General features: G+C 39.6%; 2 protein-coding genes across 2 annotated transcripts; both read right to left on the reverse strand.

The window, feature by feature from the left end:
• Window positions 1-4,161: 4,161 nt before the first annotated feature.
• Window positions 4,162-11,408, reverse strand: LOC131723214 (protein N-terminal asparagine amidohydrolase-like). The gene is made up of 4 exons (XM_059016743.1): window positions 11,363-11,408; window positions 10,545-10,678; window positions 9,222-9,341; window positions 4,162-4,391 (listed from the first exon to the last, which is right to left on the reverse strand). Exons 2-4 carry the CDS (start codon window positions 10,554-10,556, stop codon window positions 4,239-4,241), a joined length of 285 nt encoding a protein of 94 aa, XP_058872726.1. The 5' UTR covers window positions 10,557-10,678; window positions 11,363-11,408; the 3' UTR covers window positions 4,162-4,238.
• A 1,611-nt stretch (window positions 11,409-13,019) lies between these two features.
• Window positions 13,020-27,803, reverse strand: LOC131723077 (protein N-terminal asparagine amidohydrolase-like). The gene is made up of 8 exons (XM_059016414.1): window positions 27,512-27,803; window positions 27,302-27,419; window positions 23,307-23,406; window positions 21,950-22,015; window positions 20,019-20,145; window positions 16,661-16,734; window positions 14,188-14,236; window positions 13,020-13,026 (listed from the first exon to the last, which is right to left on the reverse strand). The coding sequence occupies exons 2-8, from the start codon at window positions 27,383-27,385 to the stop codon at window positions 13,020-13,022; spliced, it is 507 nt and encodes a 168-aa protein (XP_058872397.1). The 5' UTR covers window positions 27,386-27,419; window positions 27,512-27,803.
• Between the last annotated feature and the right edge of the window lie 87 nt (window positions 27,804-27,890).

Genomic DNA, 27,890 nt, shown 5'->3' on the forward strand with positions numbered 1-27,890 from the left:
GGGAGCATTTCTGTGGATGTTTAAGATGTTTTTACAAAATTGCAGGTGGAATTATTCTGCTGGGCTTTTTTCCCCGTTTCTCAAGATGAATAGAGCTGGACCTCAGCTTCACTGCCGTGCAGAAGAATGGGCAGGATCACACTGTTTTTTCAGGATTCATTTCTAGGGCCCAGGCTTTACATTATATCTCCAGTGTTGTGAGTTTTTGCTGGAGGCCTGTTGCTGTGGGTGACAGTAACACTAGATCATCGGTGTATAGGAGGCACTTGACCTGTGTGTCGTCTATGGCCAGTCCAGGGTCAGGGGACTGATCCAGATCTGTGGCCAGCAGGTTTATATATAAATTAAAAAGTGTTGGGCTGAGACTGCAGCCCTGTCTCCCGCCTCTGCTCTGTGTGAAGGAATCTGTCCTCATGTTATTGATTTTAAGGCTGCATTGGTTGCTTGTGTACATGGATTTAATGACGTCATATAGTTTTCCTCGAATTCCATTTTGGAGTAATTTTACGAAGAGTCCTGGATGCCAGATTGAATCAAGGCTTGTTTAAAATCAATAAAACATGCAAATCTTTTCTCTTTGTTTTTGTGGTGTCCATGTGTGGTGATCAGGGTGTGCAGGGTGTGTATGTGATCTGTAGTGCGGTGATGGGGGAGTAACCCAACCTGACTTCTGCTCAGAATCTTGTGTTCCTGCATGAACTTCGGTAATCAGCTGTTTAAAATGTTACAGACAGCTTCCCCAGGGTACTGCTAACACAGATAACCTTTGGAATTGTTTAGGTCTAATTTGTTTCCTTTTTTGTGTACTGGAGTTATATGGACTATGTTCCAGTTTTCAAGGAAACAGCCAGACTGCAACACTAAGTTGAATAATTTCACCAGGGTGATTTGTATTGCAAGGTTACTGTAATGTAGCATTTCAATGAGGATGCTATCTTGCCCACATGCTTTTTTAAGTTTGTCTTTGACCTCCTGCAGTGTGATGGAGGAGTCTTGAGGGGATTGGATCTTTTTCATAAGTTTTTCTAAGGTGATTAATTCTTCTATAATTCCTCTTTGTTCATAGGTTAGTTCTGCCTGTGGGATTGGTTGATAAACATTTTGGAAAGGTTTTTTTCCAGATATTGCCGTTTTTGTATTCCTAATTTCCGATCATTTTATATTGGAGTGTAACTTTTTCCAGGTTGCCCAGAATTTGTTAGTGTCAATACAGTCCTCTATCTCTTGTAATTTCCTAGCCTGAAATGCATATTGTTTCTTTAGGAGGGTGGATTTGTATTGTTTGGGAGAGTGTGGGAGTATTTTAAATGCAGTTCATTGTTTTCTGGGTGATGGTGTTTCTGCTTTGATAGAGCTCATAATTCTTTTCTCATCTCTTTGCATTCTGTATCAAACCATTTGTTTGTGGAGCAGTTTTTTTTTTTTTTTTTTTTTTTTTTTAGCTTTGCTTTTTTTAAATTTTAAGTTGGTAAGTGTGCCAGAACAGCCTCATTTACTCCATCAGAGTTTTGGTTATAGTTTTGTGTTTGAATCAATTGTTTATCAGATTTGTAATTACCCAGTGGTGTGTTACTGTTTTGTATTGTTCTAGCATTATTATTGTCATCATGTTCATTCATTCTAACTCACTCTATCATCAGTCTGGAGCAAATTGCTCTCGGCAGGTGTTTGATGTCATTCATTTCACCGGAGGCTGTGCTCCTGGTTTTGTTGGTGATGTTGGTGTAGCTCCTTTGCCATGGCTCCGGGGAGTGGGGGTGTGAGTGCTGGGTGTTGGCTGGGGCCAGAGTGGCAGTGTTGGGGATTGGGTTGTGAGTGCTGGGTGTAGGCTGGGGTCAGAATGGCTGTTGTGTCTGTGGTGAAGGCTCTGTAGGTAGGGTGCTGGCGTTCTGTGTAGCTTGTGTTTGTTGCTTTGAAACTGCGGTGTCCTGGGTCGGTGTGTGTTAATGTACTGTACAGTCCAGTCAGTGTGTCTATACTGTGTTAACCTCTCTCTCAGTGCAGTGTGTGTGTTTGTGTACTGTACAGTCCAGTCAGTGTGTCTATACTGTGTTAACCTCTCTCTCAGTGCAGTGTGTGTGTTAGTGTACTGTACAGTCCAGTCAGTGTGTCTATACTGTGTTAACCTCTCTCTCAGTGCAGTGTGTGTGTGTGTGTACTGTACAGTCCAGTCAGTGTGTCTATACTGTGTTAACCTCTCTCTCAGTGCAGTGTGTGTGTTAGTGTACTGTACAGTCCAATCAGTGTATCTATACTGTGTTAACCTCCCTCTCTCTCAGTGCAGTGTGTGTGTGTGTGTTAGTGTACTGTAGAGTCCAGTCAGTGTGTCTATACTGTGTTAACCTCTCACTCAGTGCAGTGTGTGTGTTAATGTACTGTACAGTTCAGTCAGTGTGTCTATACTGTGTTAACCTCCCTCTCAGTGTAGTGTGTGTGTGTTAATGTACTGTACAGTCCAGTCAGTGTGTCTATACTGTGTTAACCTCTCTCTCAGTGTAGTGTGTGTGTGTTAATGTACTGTACAGTCCAGTCATCGTGTCTATACTGTGATAACCTCCCTCTCTCTCTGTGTAGTGTGTGTGTTAATGTACTGTACAGTCCAGTCAGTGTGTCTATACTGTGTTAACATACTGTGTTAATAACAACATTAAGGTGTAGTTTAACAGGTAGAAAAATGTTCTCTCTCTAGGGTGCTATACAGGAATCAAGGCACCCCTAGTAATTGACAATTTGGACAGATAAACAGGTGCAGACAGACAGAGAGAGAGTACTGGTGGATGAGAATTCGAATGGACCAATGGGGTGAGAGAAAGGAAGAAAAGGATTTTGGGAGATGTAGTATTTAGGGTTGACCTGGCCAGGCCACTGGCTGCATTCACAATACAGAGACTTTGCTAAGTCTGCGCAGATTCTGCGGAAAACCTGTCCAAATTCATCGTCTGCGTGAACTCAGCCGGAAAAGACGTCACCAGGTCACGCATCCACGGGCTTAAAAGTCTGCACAGCCGTGCAGCTTCTCAAGAGGTATTAATTATCTTATGAATGATTTATAATACAAATTAAAATGATTTGACTCCTTTTCCACACAGTTATTATACTTTTCAAATATTCAGATATTTGTTCTAAGGTTTAAACATGTAAAAAAAATAAAATAATGCTAAACGGTTGAAATGAACCTAAAACCATTTTCAGCAGGTGTAATTGGTTATTGATGAAAGGCTATCAGAAACAGGGAATAACCTACTTTGAATTAAGGAGAATAAATCAGCTTTAATAACAGGAAGTTGAAGTGAGATATGTGACCATATGTGCAAATATTTGAACTATTTTTGTCCCAGATCAAAATACAGTACTGACTAACAACCCCTATGTGAGAGGGCCGGGGGAATCCTGCCTGCTATAATACTCATTAATTTGTCCCACATCACAAAACATACGTTTATATTATCTCTTTATAGCAGGGACTGTTTCTACTATACATTTTCTGATCATGCTGTAAATTATGAAGCTGGTGGAGCACAAAGGGAACTTCGATTGCATCCACTTCTTCTGCGATAGGAATTTCTCTCAACACCACCTCCATTTCGCTTCTGCTCAGAACTGTTGTTCATCTACCAAAGCTGTCCACGCTGCATCAGCACAGACCGTGACGTCAGACGCAGACGACCCTCTGCAATCCAGGCGGCAGAAAAGTGCCGTGAACGCACCCACTGTCTTCTAATTAAAGAGAGTATTAGGGGAAACAATTTAAATACATTTCCATGCATTAAAGTTATTCATTATTTAAGTGACTTGCAAGCGGTACCTTTTTCCACGCAATTCATTTTGCATGCAAGTGCAACTGGTTAGTGAATACAGCAGGTGTACAAAACATGCAGTAACGGGCTTACTGTGTGCAAAACACGTTAACGCTGTTCAGTGCATGAGGCCCTAAGTCGTCACTCACTCCATGAAAAGAATAAAAAGTCAAAATTTTGGTTGCAAAATCCATCTTTATTGTTTTTTTTTTTTTGGGGGGGGGGGGGGTGGTTCACAACAGCAGTTGGAAGGTGGTAAGCATCAGATTTATTAATCAAGAGTACATCTTTATATTGGATCGATCCTCCACTTAAAAGAGAAAAAAACCTTTGAAAACAATTTTTCTGATTGATGTGTGTGCTATATCAATAAGTGCTTACAGTTTTTATGTATAATTTAATGATGTCCAATATTAATTTACTTTTCAAATGTATATATTTTTATGATGGCACCCATCCTTCTGGAATCAAGCTGTAACAAAGGACCTGATTTGTGGTGCTTTTGAGGATCACATTGTCAGCGAGGTACTTGTACTGCTCCTTGATCGTTTGGGAGAATTCTGGCTTTTCAACCAGGGGTGAAGTCGAAAAATTCTGCCAAAAACAAAAAAAGAAATAAAAAATTCAGTGAGACTTGAAAATACTTAAGTAGAGTACTCCTGCGCGAGACATCATTATTAATAATAATAATAATAATAATAATAATAATAATAAACTTTATTTTATAAAGCACTTTTCATGGTGGGTCATTGCAAAACGCTGTACATTAAAAGCCAGGAAAGGAAGACATGATAGAATATAAGGATGCGTCTCTATAGGCAAGGCAGCTGGGCTCCAATCCCACCTATGCCATTGCCCACTTTGGCTGGGAATTCCCAGTGGGGCGGTGTGAAATTGACAGAGCGTCGCCAGGGTGGGGAGGGTTTAAGTCAGATGGGGCTCCTTTGGTTCATCACAGCGACTCCTGTGGCCTCTCTCTCGGGCCCCTGCAGATTCCGAGTGTTAGCAGTTTTCAGCTGCATCGAAACCCTCAATGTTTTAGCTGGGCTGTGGGTGCTCTGGGCTTGCAGTGTGAAAAATAGCATGAGTATCAAAGGATGACTGTGTGTGTGTGTGTGTGCTTTGTCTCATCCCTCCTGAGGAGCCACAGAGTCGATTTGATGAACCAAGTTGAATTGACCATTCCAAATTGGGGTGAAAAGAGGGGGGGGGGGGCGGTAATTGCAGATTCTCAATTTATATAAAAAAAAAGTCAGTTTGAACTATTAAGTTTGAAGGCGAGATTTAAAATACACACACAAAGTCAGAATTCCTGATCTCAGTGAGGAAAGGGGTTCACAACGGGAGGATAAGGCCTGTGACACTGTGAGACGGATTGGAGTTTTTACAAAACGAGCACCTCATTAAAATCACACATAACTTTTAAAGGAATCCCTGTCTGGAAATGTGGAATGTGGAAATGTCAGCTGTCTGGTTTCCCCTTAAAGGACTTACAGAAACAAACATATGAAGGAGCTCCGTGACAGAAATACAGTGAATCTTGGTTGTAAATCTCCCTCCCGACCTGTGAGGGCGCTAAGCAGCAAGAACAGAGTTCTTTGGACGGGCTGGTCTGACAGTTCTTTCCCAGGGTCGGGATGTCGGCCAATCTGGATGAGGCGAGACTCCGTTGCAAGAATGCATTGACCCGGAAAGTAAATGATGTGGCAGCCACAGATTGGAGAGGTGGTTGCACTCGTTTACCAAGGGGTCATGTGTGACAGCATAAAAAGGGAATGGAGAATCGTAATCTGTTCCTTCATTTTGGGTAAATGTACTGGAGACCAGAAGGACCCGTGTTAAATGTTCCGTGAGTGTTTTGTCTTCGTTTGTCTAACTGTTACTTATCTGTTTGTTAGACGGCTAAACACAAGTTCTGGAGCTGTCGCCAGAGGCCAGCACCCAACCGGAACATCACTGCATTAAAGCCCATTATCGTTATATTCACCACTATCACTACTGCACTCACTAAAGGACTGGTGACCGTGTATGTTTTGTCTGTGTGTGTCTATTTGTGTGTGGATTCGTGTGTTATCATTTGGGACTTCCCTGTGCATTATTTATACAGAGCAGTACCAAGCATTGAGTACTGCCTGTATTTCATTATTGTTTTCTGTTGGTAAGTTCGACTATTGGATTAAAAATAAAAGAACCATCATATCACCAGTACTGTGTCTGTCATTGTTTGGAGCACTGTATCACCTCTGCACCTGCACACTATAACCCACTTTGCCACACGCTCCCACAATCGGCCGATGTCAATCAGATGCAAATCAATTAGCCTGCATGCATGTGAAGCACGAACAGATAATAGACAATCAAGCGTCCGTTTAATGAAATACCTGACAGATAAATACAACAAATGGCTGATCAGATGTCAAATTGTTTAGATTTTTTAAAAATAAATAAAGCACTTATTTCCTTTTGTATTCCTGTGTCTCACTGGCTTCACCTCAAGGGGGGATTGTTTATTGAGCTACATTCTTTGAGTTGAATAATTCATTTGTAATGGTGTAACAAATTAATTTATAGCCTATTTCACCAGGAATCGACCGGCAGAAACTTCTTAATAATCTATCATTCTATCTATCTACTGTGTATGGATACAGTTTACTGTACGGATTGTGACAGTGCAGAGGCCCGCACATGTACAAATGTATTTATTTGGGGGTTTTCATTCATTATTTTTGTGCATGTAGTTCTGATAGTACGAAAGAACCACCGAGTCAACCATTTTATACAAATGAGTCCACCTGAGAGAGAGAGAGAGAGAGAGAGAGAGAGAGAGAGAGAGAAAAGCACGAGGGCTGATTAAAAAAAGTTATCTGGTAAGCAACGTAGTTAGGGGGAAAACTAACTATCAGAGAAGACTCCAGTGCGAGTTAGGTTTTTGTTTGTTTTATTTTTTTTTGTTATTGTAATAAATATACAGGCAAAACCCTGTTTCAGCCTTACATCCATTGTTGTGTTCTGCTTCCACTTTAAGTGAGTGTAAAAGACCTGGAAATGTGTACAACCAAGACGGTTTGTCACAGGATGCATTACACTCGCATGCATTAAATGTTTGTTTACTTACATAATTAATCATTAAAGCATTAAATTATGCAACTATAGACTAAGTAAGTAAATAAAACCGCAACAATCATAGGCTATGTTCAATAAAAAATGAACAAAAAAGGATGTTCCACATTTAGTGTTACACTAGTTTGCCTTTTACTATAGTAAAATGACAAATAAACACAATGGACTCTATTCTGCAAAGTCAAACGTGTCAACAGAACGCTAACGCTAACTCCATTGTGTCTGGGCACCATAGTGTCTGCCCATGAAAATGCGATTCTGCAGCTGTTTTGAGGTGCGCGCTAAAGAAAACTGGTTTTCACTTTCTGCACACAACCATTTCAATACCACCCAGTATCAGCGCAAAATATAAGATGTCACCTTATTAACATATAGTACTATTATTTTAACCTCTTTCCAGCAAACATTAAGGTGTATTGTGGAGGTTTGCAGAATCACTTCGATTTGTATGTTAATAAGGACACACCTCGAAATTTGTGCTGATACCGGGCGGTGTCGCAAAGGTCCCAGATGGGCGCTAAATAGTGTTTGCAGAATCACTCGAGGGCAGCGTCTGTTTGAGCACCTCCGCTCATATGAATTTGCCATTACAAATTTGCTGTGGCAAAATACAGATGATGTTCGTGACTGCATGAGTAAATAACTGTTTTGTCAAATATTTGTGAGGGAAGATCGATCTTTTTCCCCCAGCAAGCACGCAAAGCAAGTCTAACGAACATATTTCTCCGCAAGACTGCTAGTGCAGCTGGCATATCAAAATCAACACTGTAGTACAGATACATTGTGTGACCCTGAGCAAGTCACTTAACCTCCTTGTGCTCTGTCTTTCGGGTGAGACGTAATTGTAAGTGACTCTGCAGCTGATGCATAGTTCACACACCCTAGTCTCTGTAAGTCGCCTTGGATAAAGGCGTCTGCTAAATAAACTAATAATAATACAGCAGTGGCGGAGCAATAGCAGGTGCAGCAGGTGCAACTGCGCTGGGGCCCATGCACTCAGAGGGCCCCGGAGGGGGTTCATCCTGTAGTTTAGACGGAAGCTGTTGGGTGCTGCTGCAGGCACCAAAATAAGCTACAGCAAATCAACATGCCTGCATTTCTGATTTAATAATAATAATAATAATAATAATAATAATAATAATAATAAAACGGTTTCCTATGTGAGACAAATTCTGCAAATGTCTGTGCAGAATTGTGAATTCTGTATTGCGATTAAAAAATAGTGTAGTGTTGGATGTAAAGATGTACAGAAAAAAATGAAAGTAGGTGAGTAGAAAATGTCATTTAGAAGACTTATTACATACTGATTCATATATGCTAACATTCTGACAATTAAATATAGTTCAATATTGAAATAAAACCATCAAGTTTTTATTCACGGTCGGCTGTAACAAGGATACAAGGCTATTTGCGCTGGGCCATGTTAACAAGCCTGATGTGACTGGCTTACTTTGTAACTTACTGTAACTGTAGGGAGGGTGCGAGCACTACTGTAGGCTGTGGCGCCTTCTACTGGACTGGAGAATAGTGGCACGGGAGTTTAATTATGAAAATGGCATTGGTTAAAATGTTGTAAAAGGCAAGTGTAAACAAACAAAAAGATTAATCTGGTGTCAGTATTTGAAAACAACAAACAGAATTGTCATAGTAATACAAAATGCATTAAGCACAGCAGACGCCATTTTACTGCTTATTGGTATTGCGTCTGGGAAGGGGGACACACGGGCGCGTTAACAAAAATTCAGCGGGATATTTTTTATTTCAGGGGGGCATTGGCACAATGGTGCCGCCTAGCATAAACACTGTGTCTAAATGGGTACAAATGTAAGTCACTTTGGATAACAGCGTCAGCTGTCTCGTTCTCGGTATCTCTGCGTTTCTCCTTCAAACTCAAAATGACATTCAACTTCCCAACTGCAGTTTACACCAAACTGCTCATTTTCACATGCAAACTCTACCAAACCTGGTTCACTCCTGCTCCATATTCCCATAAACCTGTTAATCATATGAATTCTCCATGATGGCAAGAAAAAGAGAGAACTTTAATCTGCCTTTTTACTACCATATTCCTCAGCTGTCCTATTTAGTCTGCTGGCATATTTTTCATTATTTTTTAATGTTCTCTGTTGCGTGCGTGCTGATTATTATTTATTTTTTTAATCTATAGCGATGTCGAGGTTGTTATGCTGTTGTGTTGTTTTTACAGCACGTTGCATTTTATTGTTTGACAAACCCTGTAAATTGCCTGGGATAATTTGCTAAATGTCTAAGTAATAATAATAAAACATCTCAAGAATGATTTACCCTTCTTATTTCTCCATCTGTTAAATCCCTGGTGTCATCGTCATTCTTCACAAAATCCCAAAACCAGTCATATGGTCCGATTGTCATTTGCTTTTTCTTACCATCGTACAGACTACGCATCTACAGGATTAGTGTGGGGGAAAAAATGAGAAAAAGAAAATCATAGGTCTATTCCCCTGCAATTCAAAATGATTAAAATCTAAAGTGATGGTTGAGCGTTCAGTCGTTTCAGTCCATACCCTGAAGCATAGCAGCACTGGTCTCAGACACATCTGTCTCATTGATTTCACTGCAAAAAAAGACCAGGGCTCTGGCCAAATCCAAACTTTTAGCCCTACGCCAAATCTCAAATTATCAAATGGCTTTTTGTTTTGCCAGAGACTTCTTGCTCCTCCCCAAAGGTAACCCAACATCAGTTACATGGTGAGTTACAATTCAGTAGCTTTAGTAGATGGTAATTAAATGTGGTTTGGCTTTAATTCGCTTGGCTGAGGGAATGATGGCCTGGCCAAGTGGTTGAGACACCTCCACTATATGGACTGAGCCAGGGGGTATTTGGGGAGGGTGGAGGGATGCGAATCGAAACGATGAATGCTGGGAAAAAGGGTTTGTAATTTGTATTAATGCTCAGTGAGGGCGAGATTGGGGTTTGATATCTCTCCAGAACTTTAGTTTAAAACTCCATTCGGAGGGGTGGTAGGAAGTTTGATGTTTTAAATTTGGCCCAACCCCAAAATACTGCGTTTCATGCATATTTTGAAATTTGTTTTTTATACTGAAGACAATGAATGTCCTCCAAGGACTTGAATCATTAACCCAACAACTTCTGTTCACCCAGGAACGTACTACAGTATGTCTTTCTTGTAGAATATGGTTTGATTGCAGCCCTAACTAACAACATCACCACCTTAATAAACACACAAGGGTCACTGACACACAAGCAAGCCAAGAATCCCCCAGCCAGCCCATCCAACCGCACCCCCCCCCCCCATACACACACACACACAACACACACACACACAGTGTCACTCAGCTAACTGTGCACTGCCCCCCTGGCTCAGTCGTCTTGATTGATACATGCTCTTATCCTGAAGACCCAGAAGAAACTAATACTGGACTATCCGTGACGATTCTGGCCATTCTTTCCAGAGTACCACAGGAGTCGCTCGAGCGGGGGGAACCAAGGCAGCCCCAGCCGACTTAATGTAAACCCACCCCCGCCAAACCCTGGCGATCGATCAGCCTAATTCTGCTACTGAAGGGGTTGCCCCCAGAAAATGCACACATTTTAACACAGCAGCAAAGAGAAGGTAAGGCTGGTACCGTTTTGTCCATTACGAGTCTTGCGCCTCTGAGAGTGATCTGAGGAATTACTGATTCATTCTCTTTTGGAAAAGAGGCTGGGTAGATGTCAAGGAGTCCAGGACCAAAGCAGGAATTCCTTGCAAAACTCACTCCTGCAAAAACAAAAATATGAATGGTATAATATTATACAACAACTTCTTGTTTTCAAGGGTTATCAAGTCGGTCTTAAACCAGATCAAGATGGCATTTAACATACTTCATATAACTTGTTGCGAAGGGCGCTGTATTAAATAAAGGACTGATTGATATCCGTGGGATGGAGGATTTTTTTTGGCACATTGGTGAAAATCAGTTTTTGTAGTAATTACATTTTTTTAATTTTTTGCCTTCAAATAATAATGCCTTTTTTTATAACTGAACACACCGATTTAAATGCACAAAACACACTAGAGCAAATCGATTTCAACAGAATGATTTACTAAGATTAACCTTGGTTACTGGAGGTAGGATATAGGATTTTAATAAATACTAGGAAATTGAGTAGTAACCAATTACATTTTTGGAAAACGATCAGATCATATTAAATCATTTGGGGATGCTGACAAGTAAGCAAAGGCATTTATTACTATATTGATAGGTTTATAGGAACCCTTTAAACAACTTTAAACCACTCGCATCTTTATCTTTGTGAATGGTCCACAAATGCGCACTGAGCCGTCGATATTGGGTCCGTGGGTCCAGTGTTTTCACACTATGGGTACAGTATTGCGCTATGGACCACCTATTTAAATCCCTTTGTATACTGTCATTTGTACATTTGTACATTTGTATCTTACCTACACCATACACAACAGGCCAGTGATTCCCCTCACGGACAACATCGTTCAGCTCTAGGTGGAGGGAAAAATGTGCAATGTGCGTTAGTGTCATTTCTTTTTTCTTTTTGTTTTGTTTTCAATTTATAGGCACAGCGTGAACAGGTTTCTATTGTAAGGCTTAAGGACCTCTAAATCGAAGTGAGGCCTTTGACCCAACTAGTATGTATGTGTGTGTGTGTGTGTGTGTGTGTGTGTGTGTGTGTGAGAGAGACTAACAACGTGCGAGTGTGAGTAATTGTACCATCTTAAACTTGTTCTTTTAAGCTTCTGGGAAGACTGAGATAAGACTGCAGCTGGGAACAACAACTGTGGGACTAGTACACTATTGTTGTGTTATTTTGTGCTATTTTCATTCTTAGCCTTGGCTACCAGACATTGAGGCACGTTATTAGTTGTGGCGAACTGGGATTATCAGCGCCCTGTTTCTTTAAAAGACAATTGAGCACGGAGCTTGATGCCTGGCTGTGGCCTGGCTGTATAACATGTCTGCACTTGGTCTAATCGTTCTGCCTGCTGCTTGAGTGACTGTGTGTCTTTACAGCCTGCAATGTGCCTTGTTTGTTTTTTGGTTTCTTTAAATATCCCTCCTCGAGTTTAGTTTTTTTTTTTTATTATTATTGTTACTTGTGGCCGAGCTGTTGTTGCAGTGACGTGTGGGTAGTGATGTCACGGACCAGGAAGTAAACAAAGGCAATGAACGGATGGAATGGCGGTGGTGAAGCTGAACGCTACGGCGCTCAGCATATTTATTAAATGAATAAACAAAAGATTTAAACAAACAACAAACAAAAAGGCACAAGGGCCAAACAAATAAACAAATAAGTATCGTGCTGGTGTAAACCAGCACGCTCCGCAGTTATTTTTAAGTTTAGTTTGCTCTCTCCGCTCTCACTCCTAATATGCTCTCCGCTGAGGGTAGAGAGCTGCAGGTTTATATACAGTGACCATCTTCCGATTAGCAACAATTAATCAATGAATTAACTCGGGAGATGGTCACCGTCTGCACAAGTTTAATAAGGATGCGTGACTGTCAGCTAACTAAATAAATCACTAGCTGATCAGTCACGCATCCTCACTGGGTTTTTAAAAATACAAAAACAATAACAAATACGCAGCGCTTTTATCCTCGCCGCAAACAATAATCCAAATAATAATAAACAGTGCCCATATAAATATAGGGGTGGGACACTCCGCCACATTACTCTATCTAGCTAGTGCATTAACACTTTCTCTGAGCTCAGCCAAAGTTCGATTTCTACTATCACGAAAGGTCACAACCAACAAAGAAACATGCGGCAAGGAGGTTGAGGGAAACTGGTGCTTTCACTTCCCCTTTCCTTGGACGATTTAGGAGAAAGGACAGTAAAAAGCTCCCACGGATTCATCTTTTGTGAGGATCAAGGAAACTGCACCACTTTATTAACCGGACAAGGTCAATACCAGGAGCCGGGGATCTGGTTTGAAAATTTATTTTGATTTTCCTATTCTGTACAGAAAGCATCGGTTGCTGGATTTATTTCTGTGACCGTGTTAAATGCCATGGATAAGACTGAACGTCAATTGTTTGGTGCACGATTGAGGGACTGTATGTACCGTTTGAGCTCTGTTACTTTGTTTAGCTCCTGAGAAAATGAAAGCAAACAAAGTTAGCAACTCGAGAGAGGGGATTTTGTTTTTCTTTTGGTTATATGGCCTTATGCCCCCTATGGGTAGAGCACTACATAGGCCATCTTGAAATTATTGCTGGTTCTATTGTTTTTTTCTTTTGTTGTTTTCTGTAATTTATGTTTATTGGCTTATCTTCCGTCTGAGACTTTAAGCCTGATCAGTTCAATGTTATTTGTGTTCTGTATATTTGTGTTTATTGGCTGATCTGAGAGAATTATAACTGATCTACAAATTCATGTTATCACAACTGTCACAAAGTGAGCTGTAATCTTGGTTTTAAATTTAGTGACATAACCTCTATTTTGCAATGCCACAGACACACATATTTTTTAACCCTAAATTGACCCAGTCCGCGATGGAAGACTGCCCCACACTTTTTATTAAATAAGTAATAAAATGTGTAGGCTATCAATAACTGAAAGTGACAGAAGAAAGTTTTTTTTTTGTAGAGTTAACATAACGAATAATTCTCTTGTACTATTTCTCTATATAGAGCTAGGCTTTTACAGTTCTTAATGTTATGTCATACAGATTAGCATTGCGAAATAGAGGTTATGTCACTAAATTTAAAACCAACATTATAGCCCACTTTGTGACAACGTTGTGATAACCTGAATTTGTAGATTATATGAATGTCACTTTTAATAAAGAACATGTTAATAAATTATTAAACAAAACAATGATTAAGTAAGCAGTACAACTGGATGAAGGGGAGTGGAAGAATATGGGGAAGCAGTTATTGGTGAGTTGGGATTTTAGCCAGGACACCAGGGTTAGAGTTAGCATCCCTACTCTTCTTGAAATTTGATTTTTAATGACCACAGAGAGTTTAACGTCTCTGACATACAGAACAGTGTCCCTGTGACACTACTGAGGCATTGGTTTGGGAATTCCTGGTCCAGAGGGAAGAGTGCCACCTACTGGTCCACCAACACCACTGCACACAGCAATCTGTTTTTCCCTACCATCCAAGTACTGACCTGGCCCAGCCCTGCTTAGCCTCTGAGATCAGGCTGCGGGCAAGTTCTTTAAATAATTAGATATTCACTGAGGAAAGAGAAAAAGAAAGAGAGCCATTTCCAATAAATGTAACTGCTATGTGATTTTTATCTGACACGCAAGCCAACTGAATGTGAATGTTGATTTCCTGCTTCATAAAGAACTCTGCAAACAAAAACAAATGGAAAAGCACAGAAAGACTAAATACACATTTGTAGAAGCATACATATGTTTTTTTCCCTCTGTTATCATTTCAGATACCCTTATGGCTATGCAAGCTGTCTTTCCACTGCACTTGCATCTGAGATGGATCTGACGTCTGACACATTGCATCCTGAAAGAGCAGTAAGAGAAGTAGTTCTCTTTCATGTCAAAATGAAATGCGCTACCTGCTGGAAAGTGCTCTCCCAGTCATTTTTATTTTCTTATTGTCGACCTGTTCCTATCCAATTTTAAATAACTTTAGCATAACAGAGGCAGAAGTGTTAAAGGGACTAGGAGCTCTTAAAATAAACAAATCCCCTGGGCCAGATGAGATCCTCCCAATAGTACTCAAAGAAATGAAAGAAGTTATTTACAAACCGCTAACCAAGATCACGCAACAGTCTCTTGACACAGGGGTTGTACCGAAAAACTGGAAAATAGCAAACGTAATACCGATCCACAAAAAGGGAGACAAAACCAAACCAGGTAACTACAGACCAATAAGCCTGACTTCTATTATATGTAAACTTATGGAAACTATAATAAGATCCAAAATGGAAAATGACCTTTATGGTAACAATATCCTGGGAGACAGCCATCATGGTTTTAGGAAAGGGAGATCGTGTCTAACTAACCTACTTGACTTTTTTGAGGATGCAACATTGAAAATGGATAATTGCAAAGCATACGACATGGTTTATTTAGATTTCTAGAAAGCTTTTGACAAAGTCCCACACAAAAGATTAATTCTCAAACTGAACGCAGTAGGGATTCAAAGAAATGCATGCACATGGATTAGGGAGTGGTTAACATGTAGAAAACAAAGTGTTGATTAGAGGAGAAACCTCAAAATGGAGTGAGGTAACCAGTGGTGTACCACAGGGATCAGTAATAGGTCCTCTGCTATTCCTAATCTACAGTAATGATTTCGATTCTGGTATAGTAAGCAAACTCGTTAAATTTGCAGACAACACAAAAATAGGAGGAGTGGCAAACACTGTTGAAGCAGCAAAGGTCATTCAAAATGATCTAGACACCATTCAGAATTGAGCAGACACATGGCAAATGAAATTTAATAGAGAAAAGTGTAATTTATTGCATGCAGGCAATAAAAATGTGCACTATAAATATCATATGGGAGATAGTGAAATTGAAGAAGGGATCTATGAAAAAGACCTAGGAGTTTATGTTGACTCAGAAATGTCTTCATCTAGACAATGTGGGGAAGCTATAAAAAAGGCTAACAAGATGCTCGGATATATTGTGAGAAGTGTTGAATTTAAATCAAGGGAAGTAATGTTAAAACTTTACAATGCATTAGTAAGACCTCACCTAGAATATTGTGTTCAGTTCTGGTCACCTCGTTACAAAAAGGATATTGCTGCTCTAGAAAGAGTGCAAAGAAGAGCAACCAGAATTATCCCAGGTTTAAAAGGCATGTCGTATGCAGACAGGCTAAAATAATTGAATCTATTCAGTCTTGAATAAAGAAGACTACGAGGCGATCTGATTCAAGCATTCAAAATCCTAAAAGGTATAGACAATGTCAACCCAGGGGACTTTTTTGACCTGAAAAAAGAAACAAGGACCAGGGGTCACAAATGGAGATTAGATAAAGGGGCATTCAGAACAGAAAATAGGAGGGACTTTTTTACACAGAGAATTGTGAGGGTCTGGAACCAACTCCCCAGTAATGTTGTTGAAGCTGACACCCTGGGATCCTTCAAGAAGCTGCTTGATGAGATTCTGGGATCAATAAACTACTAACAACCAAACGAACAAGATGGGCTGAATGGCCTCCTCTCATTTGTAAACGTTCTTATGTTCTTATGTTCTTACTAAACAAAAAATTCCAGCATTCTGGGTTGTATCACTTTAGAATTAAGTCATGTGAACCTCAAGGAAAATACATTAAATATTGGAAGAAAATATAAATATTTAAAGAAAACTAAAACAAATAAACAAGTCCCCACAGGTCAATGATGGTCATTTAAAATTAGAAGCTGTAAAATCAGACCCTATGGGCCACAGAACGGACTTGAAAAATACTTTTAAGATTAAGAAATCCGAGACATTTCTTTATACAAAGATGTGGATAATTGGAACAAACTGGGCTCAATTCCAATTGTAACACTAACATTTTTAATTACAATGACCCTGTCACTCTTTTGGATACCAGTGGTTTTCACAGCCCCTGATTTAGCACTGATCTTGGACCACCCCATTGTTAATTTAGGTAAGAAAAATCGAGGACTGCTGCTAATCGGGGTCGGTGAAACCAGCCCTTTGTTGTGCTTAGGGAATGACAGTTCTGATTTGAGTTGCCCATATGAAGCGGCTGTTGAACTTCAGATTGACAGGGACATAAAGCTAGAGTCGACTTACGAAGCAGCTTCATGGTGTTGCTTTGAGAAGTCCTTTTGTTATCACAGAATCCCCCTGCCATGTACAAATCCACACTGTGGACAAAAGCAATGGTATTATTATTATTATTATTATTATTATTATTATTATTATTATTATTATTATTATTATTATTATTATTATTATTCAGACATTTAACAGATGCCTTTTATCCAAGGAGGACTTACAAGGTTTGTCAAACAATAACATACAATGGGCTCTATTCTGTAAAGTGAAATGTGTCAACAGTATGCAAACGCTACTGCATAACATCTGCCCACAATAGTGTCTGCCCTCGAAAAATGGGCTGATTTGAGGCTGTGGCTAATGCATATTAGGGTGTGCAACGATCCCCCAACTAACCAAAATCGATGATGGACACCCAGTAACAGCGCAAATTTGAATAATAATAAATAATAATATTTATTATTATTTATTTCTTAGCAGACGCCCTTATCCAGGGCGACTTACAATTGTTACAAGGTATCACATTATTTTTACATACAATTACCCATTTATACAGTTGGATTTTTACTGGAGCAATCTAGGTAAAGGACCTTGCTCAAGGGTACAGCAGCAGTGTCCCCAACCGGGGATTGAACCCACGACCCTCCAGTTAAGAGTCCAGAGCCCTAACCACTACTCCACACTGCTGCCCTGCTGTTTCGAAGGACATAAAGATGTTTTGGACTCCTGTAAGTCGATCGTTCATGCACTGGGCTTGCAATGTATCCAGATGACTTTTAATATAACCTCCACCACTCACAGTCTCTTGTGACAGGGGTCCCCCAAGGATCTGTCCTGGATCCTCTCCTGTTCTCTCATTACATCCCCCCTCCTCGCATCCTATGGTTTTTCATACTATTTCTATGCAGATGATGCTCAGGTCTTCCTCTCCTTCCCCCCCCCCCCCCTCACCCCCCCTCACCCCAACATCCCCTCCTGTATCACTACCAGTCTGTCTGCTATCTCCTCCTGGATGCACTTGCATCACCTCAAACTTAACCTCTCAAAATCCAACCTCCTTTAATTCCCTTCCTCCTCCTCCCCATCCTCTGATCTCTGGGGAAGGACATGGGTCTTGAATTTGATACAGGCAATTACAAACTGTTATATATGGAAACTAGTTTTCTTGTTAAGAACACATAATGAATCATTAGTAGAGGTCATTGGTTAGTGAAGGTATTTTGAACAGCAGATGTATGACTATGAAGTCTGGACTCAGACACACTGCAGGGCTGCCTGGTAAGTACTTGTATGGGGGGTGGCACACTGACACACATTTCCCTTTGGATCAGAATGTCCAAACCAGTGCCTGTGATGAGTCAAAGGGGTTTCGGTCTGTAATTCAGCCTCCCGACAGTAGAAGGTATCAAGCTAACTCGGGACTTCCCTTACCAAGGTCTCGTGATCATGACAAAAGTCATCTTTGAGGGACATCACCTTGGTGAGGGACGGAAGTGCGAGTATGTAAATCCCGGTCACTCAAGTCAAGTGAGTTGTAAGGACACTTGTCAGTTTGGGATTGGTGTTCCACTCACTACAGGGGAGGGGCTTTGCATACTAAAGGAAATGCACTACTGTGTTCCTGGTTGGTCCTTGAAAACATAGGCGGGATTATTGGGCTTGAGGGAGAGACACAGTACAGTTTGTTTTGGTTTTTAGTTTCTTGTCACTGTGTTTTGGAATACAAATAACGTCTATCTTTTGTTTATCCGTTTCATGTTTGGGATATCTTCAAGAGGACTGAGAAACGACTGACCCTCCATTCTTTTCGTTATTTGTTCCAGCACCCCCCTCCCTCCCTCACACCATTCTTTTATTTTTTATCGTGTAACAAAAACAATAAACATATTTTGGTTACACGTAAATTGCTGACTGGACATTCCATTAATACTCTGGACATTCCATTAAAACTCACACGCCTCACAATGCCCTAGTATGGATAGACTATTATTACTATTATTATTTTGTGTACATGTATGCATACATATAATTTATTATTATTATTATTATTATTATTTTTATTATTATTATTATTATTATTATTATTTTGTATTCCTGTTACTGTTGAACTTTGTCTGTTTTTGAGCTCCCATTATTTGTTTATATTCATTTGTACTTGTATTACTTTATTTTCTGGAAAACAAATAAAAAACAATTGTTAAAAAATGAAAGGGTAAATAATGATAATGGCTGTGTTTACATCCTGGTAAATAAGTCATGACAGTAGATACATATTTCAGGTGGTATGGCTGGTTACAGTTTGAAATAGTTTTAGTTCATGTCTGAATACACATTAAACACAAATCAACACAACATAAAGGTCCAAAGCAGGAATTGTTAAATTAGTACAGTATTAACCACTATACTCTAAAATTGCAATCCAGCCGTACCACCTACCAGCATGTAAACACAGCCATTGATTACCACTCAATTTGGCCGTATTGTTATTAAGATTTTGAGAAAATGAGTATGAGCACAAATTAGAAAAACTTTAATTGATTGATTGGTATCTGATTAACATTGGCCGGTTTGTATCCGCACTATCAGACAGCGTTTTGCAAATAAGCACACAGGCACACACTATGTTTCCCGTGATCCTTTTTAACAGTGGCTCACAGTGGCTTTTATTTAGAATCTGCAATTACCCCCCCCCCCCCCCCCCTTTTCACCACAATTTGGAATGGCTAATTCAACCTGGTTCATCGCATCAACCTGAGAGAAAGCACACACACATGCAGGCGTCCTCTGATACGTTGTCAAAGCCGGCTGCTATTTTTCGCACTGCACGCCCAGAGCGCCCACAGCCCAGCTAGCACATTGTCAGGAGGGTTTGATACAGCTGGAACTGCTAACACCCTGAACCTGCAGGTGCCCGAGAGAGAGCCAGAGAAGTTGCTTGAGCTCTATGAACCGAGGGAGCCCTGCCTACCAGCCTAAGTGGGCATTGACATAGGCGTGATTTGAGACCAACTCCCTCTCGCCTATAGGGATGCATCTTGCACTCCGTTGAGGAGGCCTTTACCAGATATGCAACTTGGAAACCCATCTACCATTTGTTTAGAAGCAAAATTAACAGTATATACGTGCAAAATTTCAGGAAGGTAACATTTTTAGTTGGATGTAAAACTTATCACAACAACATCCACCGCTCTAATATTTTTATATATAGAAGTGTCAGCAATGAGATAAATTGCAAGATGGTGGTTAAAGATGTCAAATATAGCAACCGTTTTTGTTCAAACTAAATTAGGAACAGATCTGGTGATGCTGACCCCAATTATTAATTTGGCACAAGAACTGAGCATATTTAGACTGTGCATTAACAGAAACTTACCTGGGGTACTGGATACTCTTGTCCACGCTGCCTTTGCAAAGAGCAGCCTTCATTTCATTGAGCATGCCTTTCACACCAACGCCAACTTTGCTGCCATCAATGTGACCGAGGCTGACAATGCTAGTGCCTGAAAAGACAAGAATCCAACCTTCATTACGCTTTTTGAAGAGATGCCAGAAAAATACTTATTCACAAATAGTCAAATCTTTTTTTTTTAAAGGGCAGTTTCTAAAAAAAAAATATCATGTTAACGTTGTGTTACGTTATGTTACATTGTGTTACATTGCCCTACCCTCATTTTTTCTCTTTTCTCTGTTAATGTTCTGACAACATCTTACACTTAAAAGTTTTAACTCCACCATAGCTCCAGTGTGGCTGCACATGGAGGGCCTGTTAGTGCAGCAGCATGTGAAGTCATATGAAAAAGCGTGGTTTGGCTTCCGTGCGGCAAAACCTCAGTCCAAAAACTCAAGATGTCAATCAAGTCACTCTAACAAAACTGATCTGAAACATAATTAACTAATCAGCACACCAGCTATTGGCTATTTATGCTATTGGCTATTTACACAATCATGTCTCATTATGGAGGGATGCACCTGGTGTTTGAAGTCACTGTTAAGTCAGGACCAAATGGATTATAATAGAAAGAGAGAGCAACCTATTTCACTCCTTAATTGCCACAGCTTAATAAAAGTATATTTAAAAAAAAATCACCTTGAAGAAAATATAATTTTGGGTGAAAATATTCACAATTTTGTAGGGTTTCTTCAGTTATTCATGCATACTGTAAAGACATATGCTAAATGTCTAAATAGTAATAATTACTGTCAATGTTTCACCGGTGCTCATTTTATTCTGCCAATGTCTTGCATTCCTACTCTTAGTTTATACAGAAACAAATGAACGGGTAAATTAAGCATTACACCTTTGCTGAATTGAATATTGTTGCTTATACCCAGCACAGCAATGACAATAATACTACTACTACTAATAATAATAATGTTTATTTTATCTTTCTTTTTTCCACCACTTACATGTTAAAATCCCCTCTTTTTCTTCTGTCAGTTAATATTAAATTGCCCTATGACCTCAAATACCTCTCCGATCAAATCAGTAACATTGATCAGCTGGTCACTCGGTCTGATTGGAGGCAAGAATACATAACAGCTGATCAGTATTACTGGTTTGCTTTGCACGGTAATTAAGCACCAATATTCATCCAAATAACTGCTGGTATGCTGATTAATGAAGTATTCTTCATATAAGTTTATTAATGAAATGTTACTGATCAGCAGTTCCCTATTCCTGAACAGCTGAGCAATGTTACTGATTTGATCGGGAGAGAGTATTGCTGCACAGAGTAGAAGCAACAATATTTAGCAAAGGGGTAAAGCTTAATTTACAAGTTCATTTCTTCCCTTTAAAGGTGTTACACTCAAGAGTATAATTAGTGTATAGGTAACACTTTAAAATTCCTAATGTATTTCTGACTGAATACCACCAGAATAACACACATCTCATGCGCTTCCTCGGAGTGCCGATGTTGAGCACACGTATAAGCTCTATAACCCTGACCCCAGTGTGTAACCCTATTCCTAACCCTGACCCCAACCCCAGTGTGTAACCCTATTCCTAACCCTGACCCCAACCCCAGTGTGTAACCCTATTCCTAACCCTGACCCCAACCCCAGTGTGTAACCCTATTCCTAACCCTGACCCCAACCCCAGTGTGTAAACCTATCCCTAACTCCAGTCTGTAACCCTATTCCAAACCCCTGACCCCTAACACTAACTTTATCCCTTATACCTGTGATCAGCATCAGAACTTAAAGGAAGTGCATGAGATATCCATGTATTATTCCTGTGGTAATAGGAAATACATTAGAATTTGCAGCCATTACATTAATTACATTAGTTATCGAATAGTCTACCTTGGAAACGGAGAACAATCACATGGCAGGTTGTCGCCTCATCACTTCCAATCGCATTGATATGATCTGCAAAGATTAAAAAATGTGTGAGTGTTCTTGTGTACCCAAGCTTACAGTTACAGTAGGCATTTTGGAGAAACAAGTTTTGCATAATTATTGTTAATTTATTATATTTATCCTAAGCGACTTATATTTGTTATTATTATTATTATTATTATTATTATTATTATTATTTATTTTTTAGCAGACGCCCTTACCCAGGGTGACTTACAATTGTTACAAGATATCACATTATTTTTTACATACAATTACCCATTTATACAGTTGGGTTTTTAATGGAGCAATCTAGGTAAAGTAACTTGCTCAAGGGTACAACAGCAGTGTCCCCCACCTGGGGTTGAACCCACCAGCCTCCGGTCAAGAGTCCAGAGCCCTAACCATTACTCCACACTGCTGTCCTAATTTGTACTCATTTATACAGCTGGGCATTTTACTGGAGCAGTCTGAGTGAACTACACAGCCGAAGACAAAACAACCCCTCCAGTCCAGCAGGTTTTCTAGCTCTCTTAAATCGCCAGCTGCTTAAGAGCTGGGGAAAGGCTTCAGCTTGTCCATTTAAGCAGATAATTAGGTAATTAAGGACAGGTGGAGCGAAAACCAGAAGACCCTGCGGCCCTCCAGGACTGGGGTTGGGCTCCTCTGCCCTAAACTAAAGTGTCACCGAGTTAACTGATGGCTCAGGCAGGGGTCTCCAACTCAGTTCCTGGAGGAGCTGCAGTGTCTGCTGGTTTTCATTCCACCCAAGTCCTCAGTGTCTTAATTGGTCTAATTATTTAATTAGCTGGATAGATATAACATGGTTACATGACATAACCGCAAGGCCAAGACCGCACCAACATCACCGCAGGGCCTATTAAAGCACCAACCATTACAGTGCATGCCCATAACAGCGCTGCGTCATCACTGCGGCGTGTTTGTTTTTACAGCATGTGCCCATAACAGCGCTGCGACATCACCATGATGAACTACGATTCTCAAAAGGCTCTGAGGAGTTAACAAAAGTGTCACTTACCAGGAACTCAGAGGAAGATATGTAGAAACATTTGTTTGCTGTATTTGGCAGTGTACCTTCTTAATAAAAATGTAATCGTGTAAGCTGCTGGAGAATAGATTTATACCGTGTGTGTGTGTGTGTGTGTGTATACAGTTGTCGTCCAAAGTTTACAAAACCTAATTTCATTTACAACTCATATGCAAATTCATTTGGGCAGTGTTTTTGTTCTCAGTCACACAGAGTCTCAGTTCTTTCCAGAGAAAAAAGAAATATTAGTTTGAAACTATATTTGATCTGGCCTACCTGTGCCCCAATCAATTGTTGCATACTCCCTTTGAGAGACGTAAAGTAACTTCAATTTTTCTGTCTCTGGTTTCATCTGTTTGAATTTTTCTGCTGCATCCTGCAAAACAAAGTATTCACTGTAAATTTGATTAAATCCTCCAAGGATTGTTTAGTAATTGCAGTGTTACTTTCTCTGGCAATGTCCACATTGATTACAATAAGATGCTGAAGGTGCTGAAATGTTTCTTGATTAATTGTATTTCAGGGGAATGGGTATCAACAGGAACTGTCAGTATAGATATTGGCATATTTTATTAATAAGCAAGTTGCCGAATGGGGTATTAAAACATATTTATATTTCTGTAATCATTATGAATTAACAACATTTGTAGTAGAAAAAAATGTAATGATTTCCGTAGGCTTCAGTTTGTGATGCTGAAAGGACAACAGCACTCAGTCCGCTGTGGAGGCAGAAGATTCAAAGATATCAAAAAACAGGATCGGATCCGGGCTCACTGGAGCCGGACCTTGAGAAGGCGTTGTACTGAACGGATCATGAGCAGGCTCCACTGAGCCGATTTTTAATCCGATTTTGGCACTGCGCATGCCGTAACTAGGGAAACTGATCAATGAGAAGCAAATATTCATTACGCAGTTTAAAGATTCTGAATGTCAGAATATCAGGTACATTTAATTTAAACGACATAAATCCCATCCATACATTTTTTTTTAAATCCCATCCATACAGGAACCTATTAGAAGCAACTACTACATTTATAATTTCAAAATCCAACGCTTCTATAAACAGATTGAGTAAGTTAATATCTGGTTGTTTTTTTTAACTTCTAAAAGTTTATAATAAATGTTACCGTTCACGGTCGTGTGTATTTTATAACAGATACACTCACAATGCTATATTCTTTACAGTGGTAAGTTAGCCACCAAACACACAAACAGCCAGATGCAGCATCAGTTCAGGGCAAATTATCATCACATTTTGTGCAAATTGAATCAAGGGCTGATGACAGCTGCCACTAGAAAAGGAGGCTGTGTGGTCCAGTGGTTAAAGAAAAGGGCTTGTAACCAGGAGGTTCCCAGTTCAAATCCCACCTCAGCCACTGACTCATTGTATGACCCTGAGCAAGTCACTTAACCTCCTTGTGCTCCGTCTTTCGGATGAGACGTAATTGTAAGTGACTCTGCAGCTGATGCATAGTTCACACACCCTAGTCTCTGTAAGTCGCCTTGGATAAAGGCATCTGCTAAATAAACAAATAATAATAATGAGAACAGAAAAATATCGCGGACAGGGGGAGACGAGACTGTCAGAGAAGGTAAGCTCATTAAGGGAATGACCAAAACATTAAAACTGAAAAAAAAAAAAAAAAAAAAAAAGCATCCAATCTGATTAAACCAATGGTTTAATTGTAATCGATAAAATGATATCGGCAGTATGACTTTGTCAACACCCAAAACGTGTGTAATAATATTTAGTTATGAGGCTTTGTCACTCAGTCAGGTCTACTGTATTAGGCCATGATATACTGTAGCGTTTCACGCAGTAGGCAGAAGAGAAGGAGACAACACGTGGCTTTCAGGTTCAACGCTTTTTTCAGACGCCGCCTCTAGACACCCTGTAACGTTCACTGCTCTAGCCGCTTCACTGCTTGCTCTAGAACGCCCCTTTTATAACACAGCCCCGTCCCTTTATGCTAATCGAGTGTCGGAGCGAACAGCTATCCCATTGGTCTCCAGCCGTACACCAGGACCAATGGGCACACTCAACTCACAGCCAATGACAGGGACGTGCAGGATAGCTCGCACAGCCACAGGGAAAGAGTGAACCAGCAAACAGGTAATGCAGACGGGTGGGGGGAGAGGAACACAATACAGCGGTATTAACAGCACAGACAGTGGAAACAAGAGGGAATACAGTACACAAAACATAAACACACAGCCAATTTTAAATGCACCGTTATTTAGATAACGTTAATGTTTTCAACAACGCTAAAGTATCTGTTTTCCTATAATAATCTGAGGGAAATATTTTTGTGAAATATCTGAAGTTTATTAAGTTACCGTTATGTCGATCAAAGATCTAAATACAGTGTGCTTATTTAAATATTACTTTAGCAATCGTATTACGTATTATGATGGTATATGTCAAACATCTCCGTTGTTTAATATTGTAGCGATCTGTGTGTTATGGTTGTGTACTGTATTCCCTCTTGTTTCCACTGTCTGTGTGCTGTTAATACAGCTGTATTGTGTTATTGTATTAATGTTATGAAAATGCCTTTAAACATCAGGACTGCATCGTGTCTTACTACTTTCTGCCTCCTCAAAACTCACCTGTTTCCACCACACTTATCCTATTTAGTCTGCTTGCATACTTTTCTATTTTCTATTCTATTTGTTTGTTTATTTACGCTGTACTTTTTAGAGTTTACTGTTGTGTGTGGCTGAATGTGTTCTAGTGATGTTGAGGTTGTTATACTGTAATGTTTTTATGGTACTTTTATTGTTTGACAAACCCTGTAAGTAGCCTTGGATAAAGGTGTCTGCTAAATATCTAAATAATAATAAATTAATAAAAACATTTACTTACATGATTGGTACAGATACTGTAAAGCTTATTTATGTTTAATTTGAGTTATTTCCTATTTCATATCGGCATCCTCCATCTATCTAGGCTTTTCTTGATACAATAGCCTACTGTCACAGAGATCTGTTCTTTCAGCACTATGGAATGTGCTTGGGAAAGTGATATGTTTTGGTCCGGAAGCATTAACATTAATTCAAAATAAAAAACAAACCAAAAAAAATGAAATGTTTGTATGTAAGATATGGTGCGTAAATAATAATAGGTTTTCACACTTTTAATGTCCTGTTCTTTGTCTGGCTCCTGGAATTCAGCATTTAGATGGATCCAGCATGGCAAACCAACAATATGATATGCAGATATTTTGTTTCCCTTTGATTAATTTAACCTATTATATTGCCAATGCAAGGACGGTTACCTGTTTCATTGTCTGTACCAGAACACAAAATGATTGCAACTGCATTGATTTTGAAGTTTGTATTACAAAACACACAGATATCTGACCGGATACAGATACCAATCTCTGCTCCACCTCTCTGTCGTTGGTTCTATTTCTGTGTAATTGGGAGCCAACAACCTTCAACAGGTTTTCAAATAGGGTTATCAAAATACAAGAATACTGTCTGAATCTGGCACCATCTCATTTGACTTCTTGCACTGATCCTGAAATTCACCTATCGCTGCTCTTTCTATTAGTATGCAGTGCACCCAAATGCTGCGCTTTCACATGTGGAATAGCAGCAGTAATAACAAGAGATCTTCCTCTTCATAACACATTAAACAAATGCACATTCATTCAAATTACAACATGTATTTGGCATGATTTTCGATGGATTACATCTCAGCTTGGTAGATTTCATAGTTTATATTTCAAAACACAACTGACTGTTAACACGTATATTTTTAAAACAATTCAACTCATCAGATTGCTCTCTTTACAGTTTATATATATATATATATAAATTATGTACATGTATATATAGGTACATGTATATATACTGTGCTAGCTGAATTACCCGATGTTGCCAGGGGAAATGCAGTATTTCACTATTTCATGCATGACAAACTGGTGAACGGTAGCCTTATGGTTTCCTATAAGTTGCCGATCTTGGGTATCGCACAATGCACTCGGACCCAGGGCACTGTACTGTACAGTTGTCTTCAAATGTTTACACACCCCAATGTAGGGAAAGTTCCATACATTGGGGTATGTAAACTTTTGACAACACTTGAATCAATCTATCTACCTATCTATCTATCTATCTATCTATCTATCTATTTAATGTATTCTAAAATATTTTCTGTAATATATTCGTATTCTTTCAAATTCAATAAATGCATTTTTTCCTTTTCCATTCTAACCCTGATTTATCTTGGCATAATGAATAATAATAATAATACACAGACATACCCTCAAATCGTCTCCATATTTTGCCCAAAATTCTTCAATCGTTTCGAAATCCTCGATCTTCTTCTTGTTCACAAACAGAGGCATGCTGGAGTTTCAGGCTGCAGGGGATTGGCAATGGCTGAGGAATAAGAAGATTGGCTTGTTTTAGTAAGGAATTTAACAAATATACTTCATTATAGACTCACAATGAAAACAATATGACCCACATACAGCATTATGATAGGATGGGGTGTGTGGTGAAGTCAGGCCAGAAGCAGGAACTGAAACAAATACTGCAGGTAGGGTGCAATGGCGTTTGCACCATCTTTATTTTAAATACAAAAAATAAAACAAAAAGTTTAAACACAAAAACACTGCTCACAGAGCAAAATAAATATTATAAATAAAACAAATCATGAACACAAAATGAACAGCCAATACAGGTCAGGCTGGGCAAATGCCTTCACTGATCCTGTATATGTTTTGTTTAGTTTTTTTTAATTTTCTCTCTCGCTCCTCTCGCTCTCGCTCTCATTCCTCATCTGAACATTCAACCCCGTGCAGCCAATCTGCAGGTCTTTTATATTCTGGCTGAGGAGTTAACTAGCTA

Source organism: Acipenser ruthenus, chromosome 53, assembly GCF_902713425.1.
Source record: "Acipenser ruthenus chromosome 53, fAciRut3.2 maternal haplotype, whole genome shotgun sequence".
Lineage (NCBI taxonomy): Eukaryota > Metazoa > Chordata > Actinopteri > Acipenseriformes > Acipenseridae > Acipenser > Acipenser ruthenus.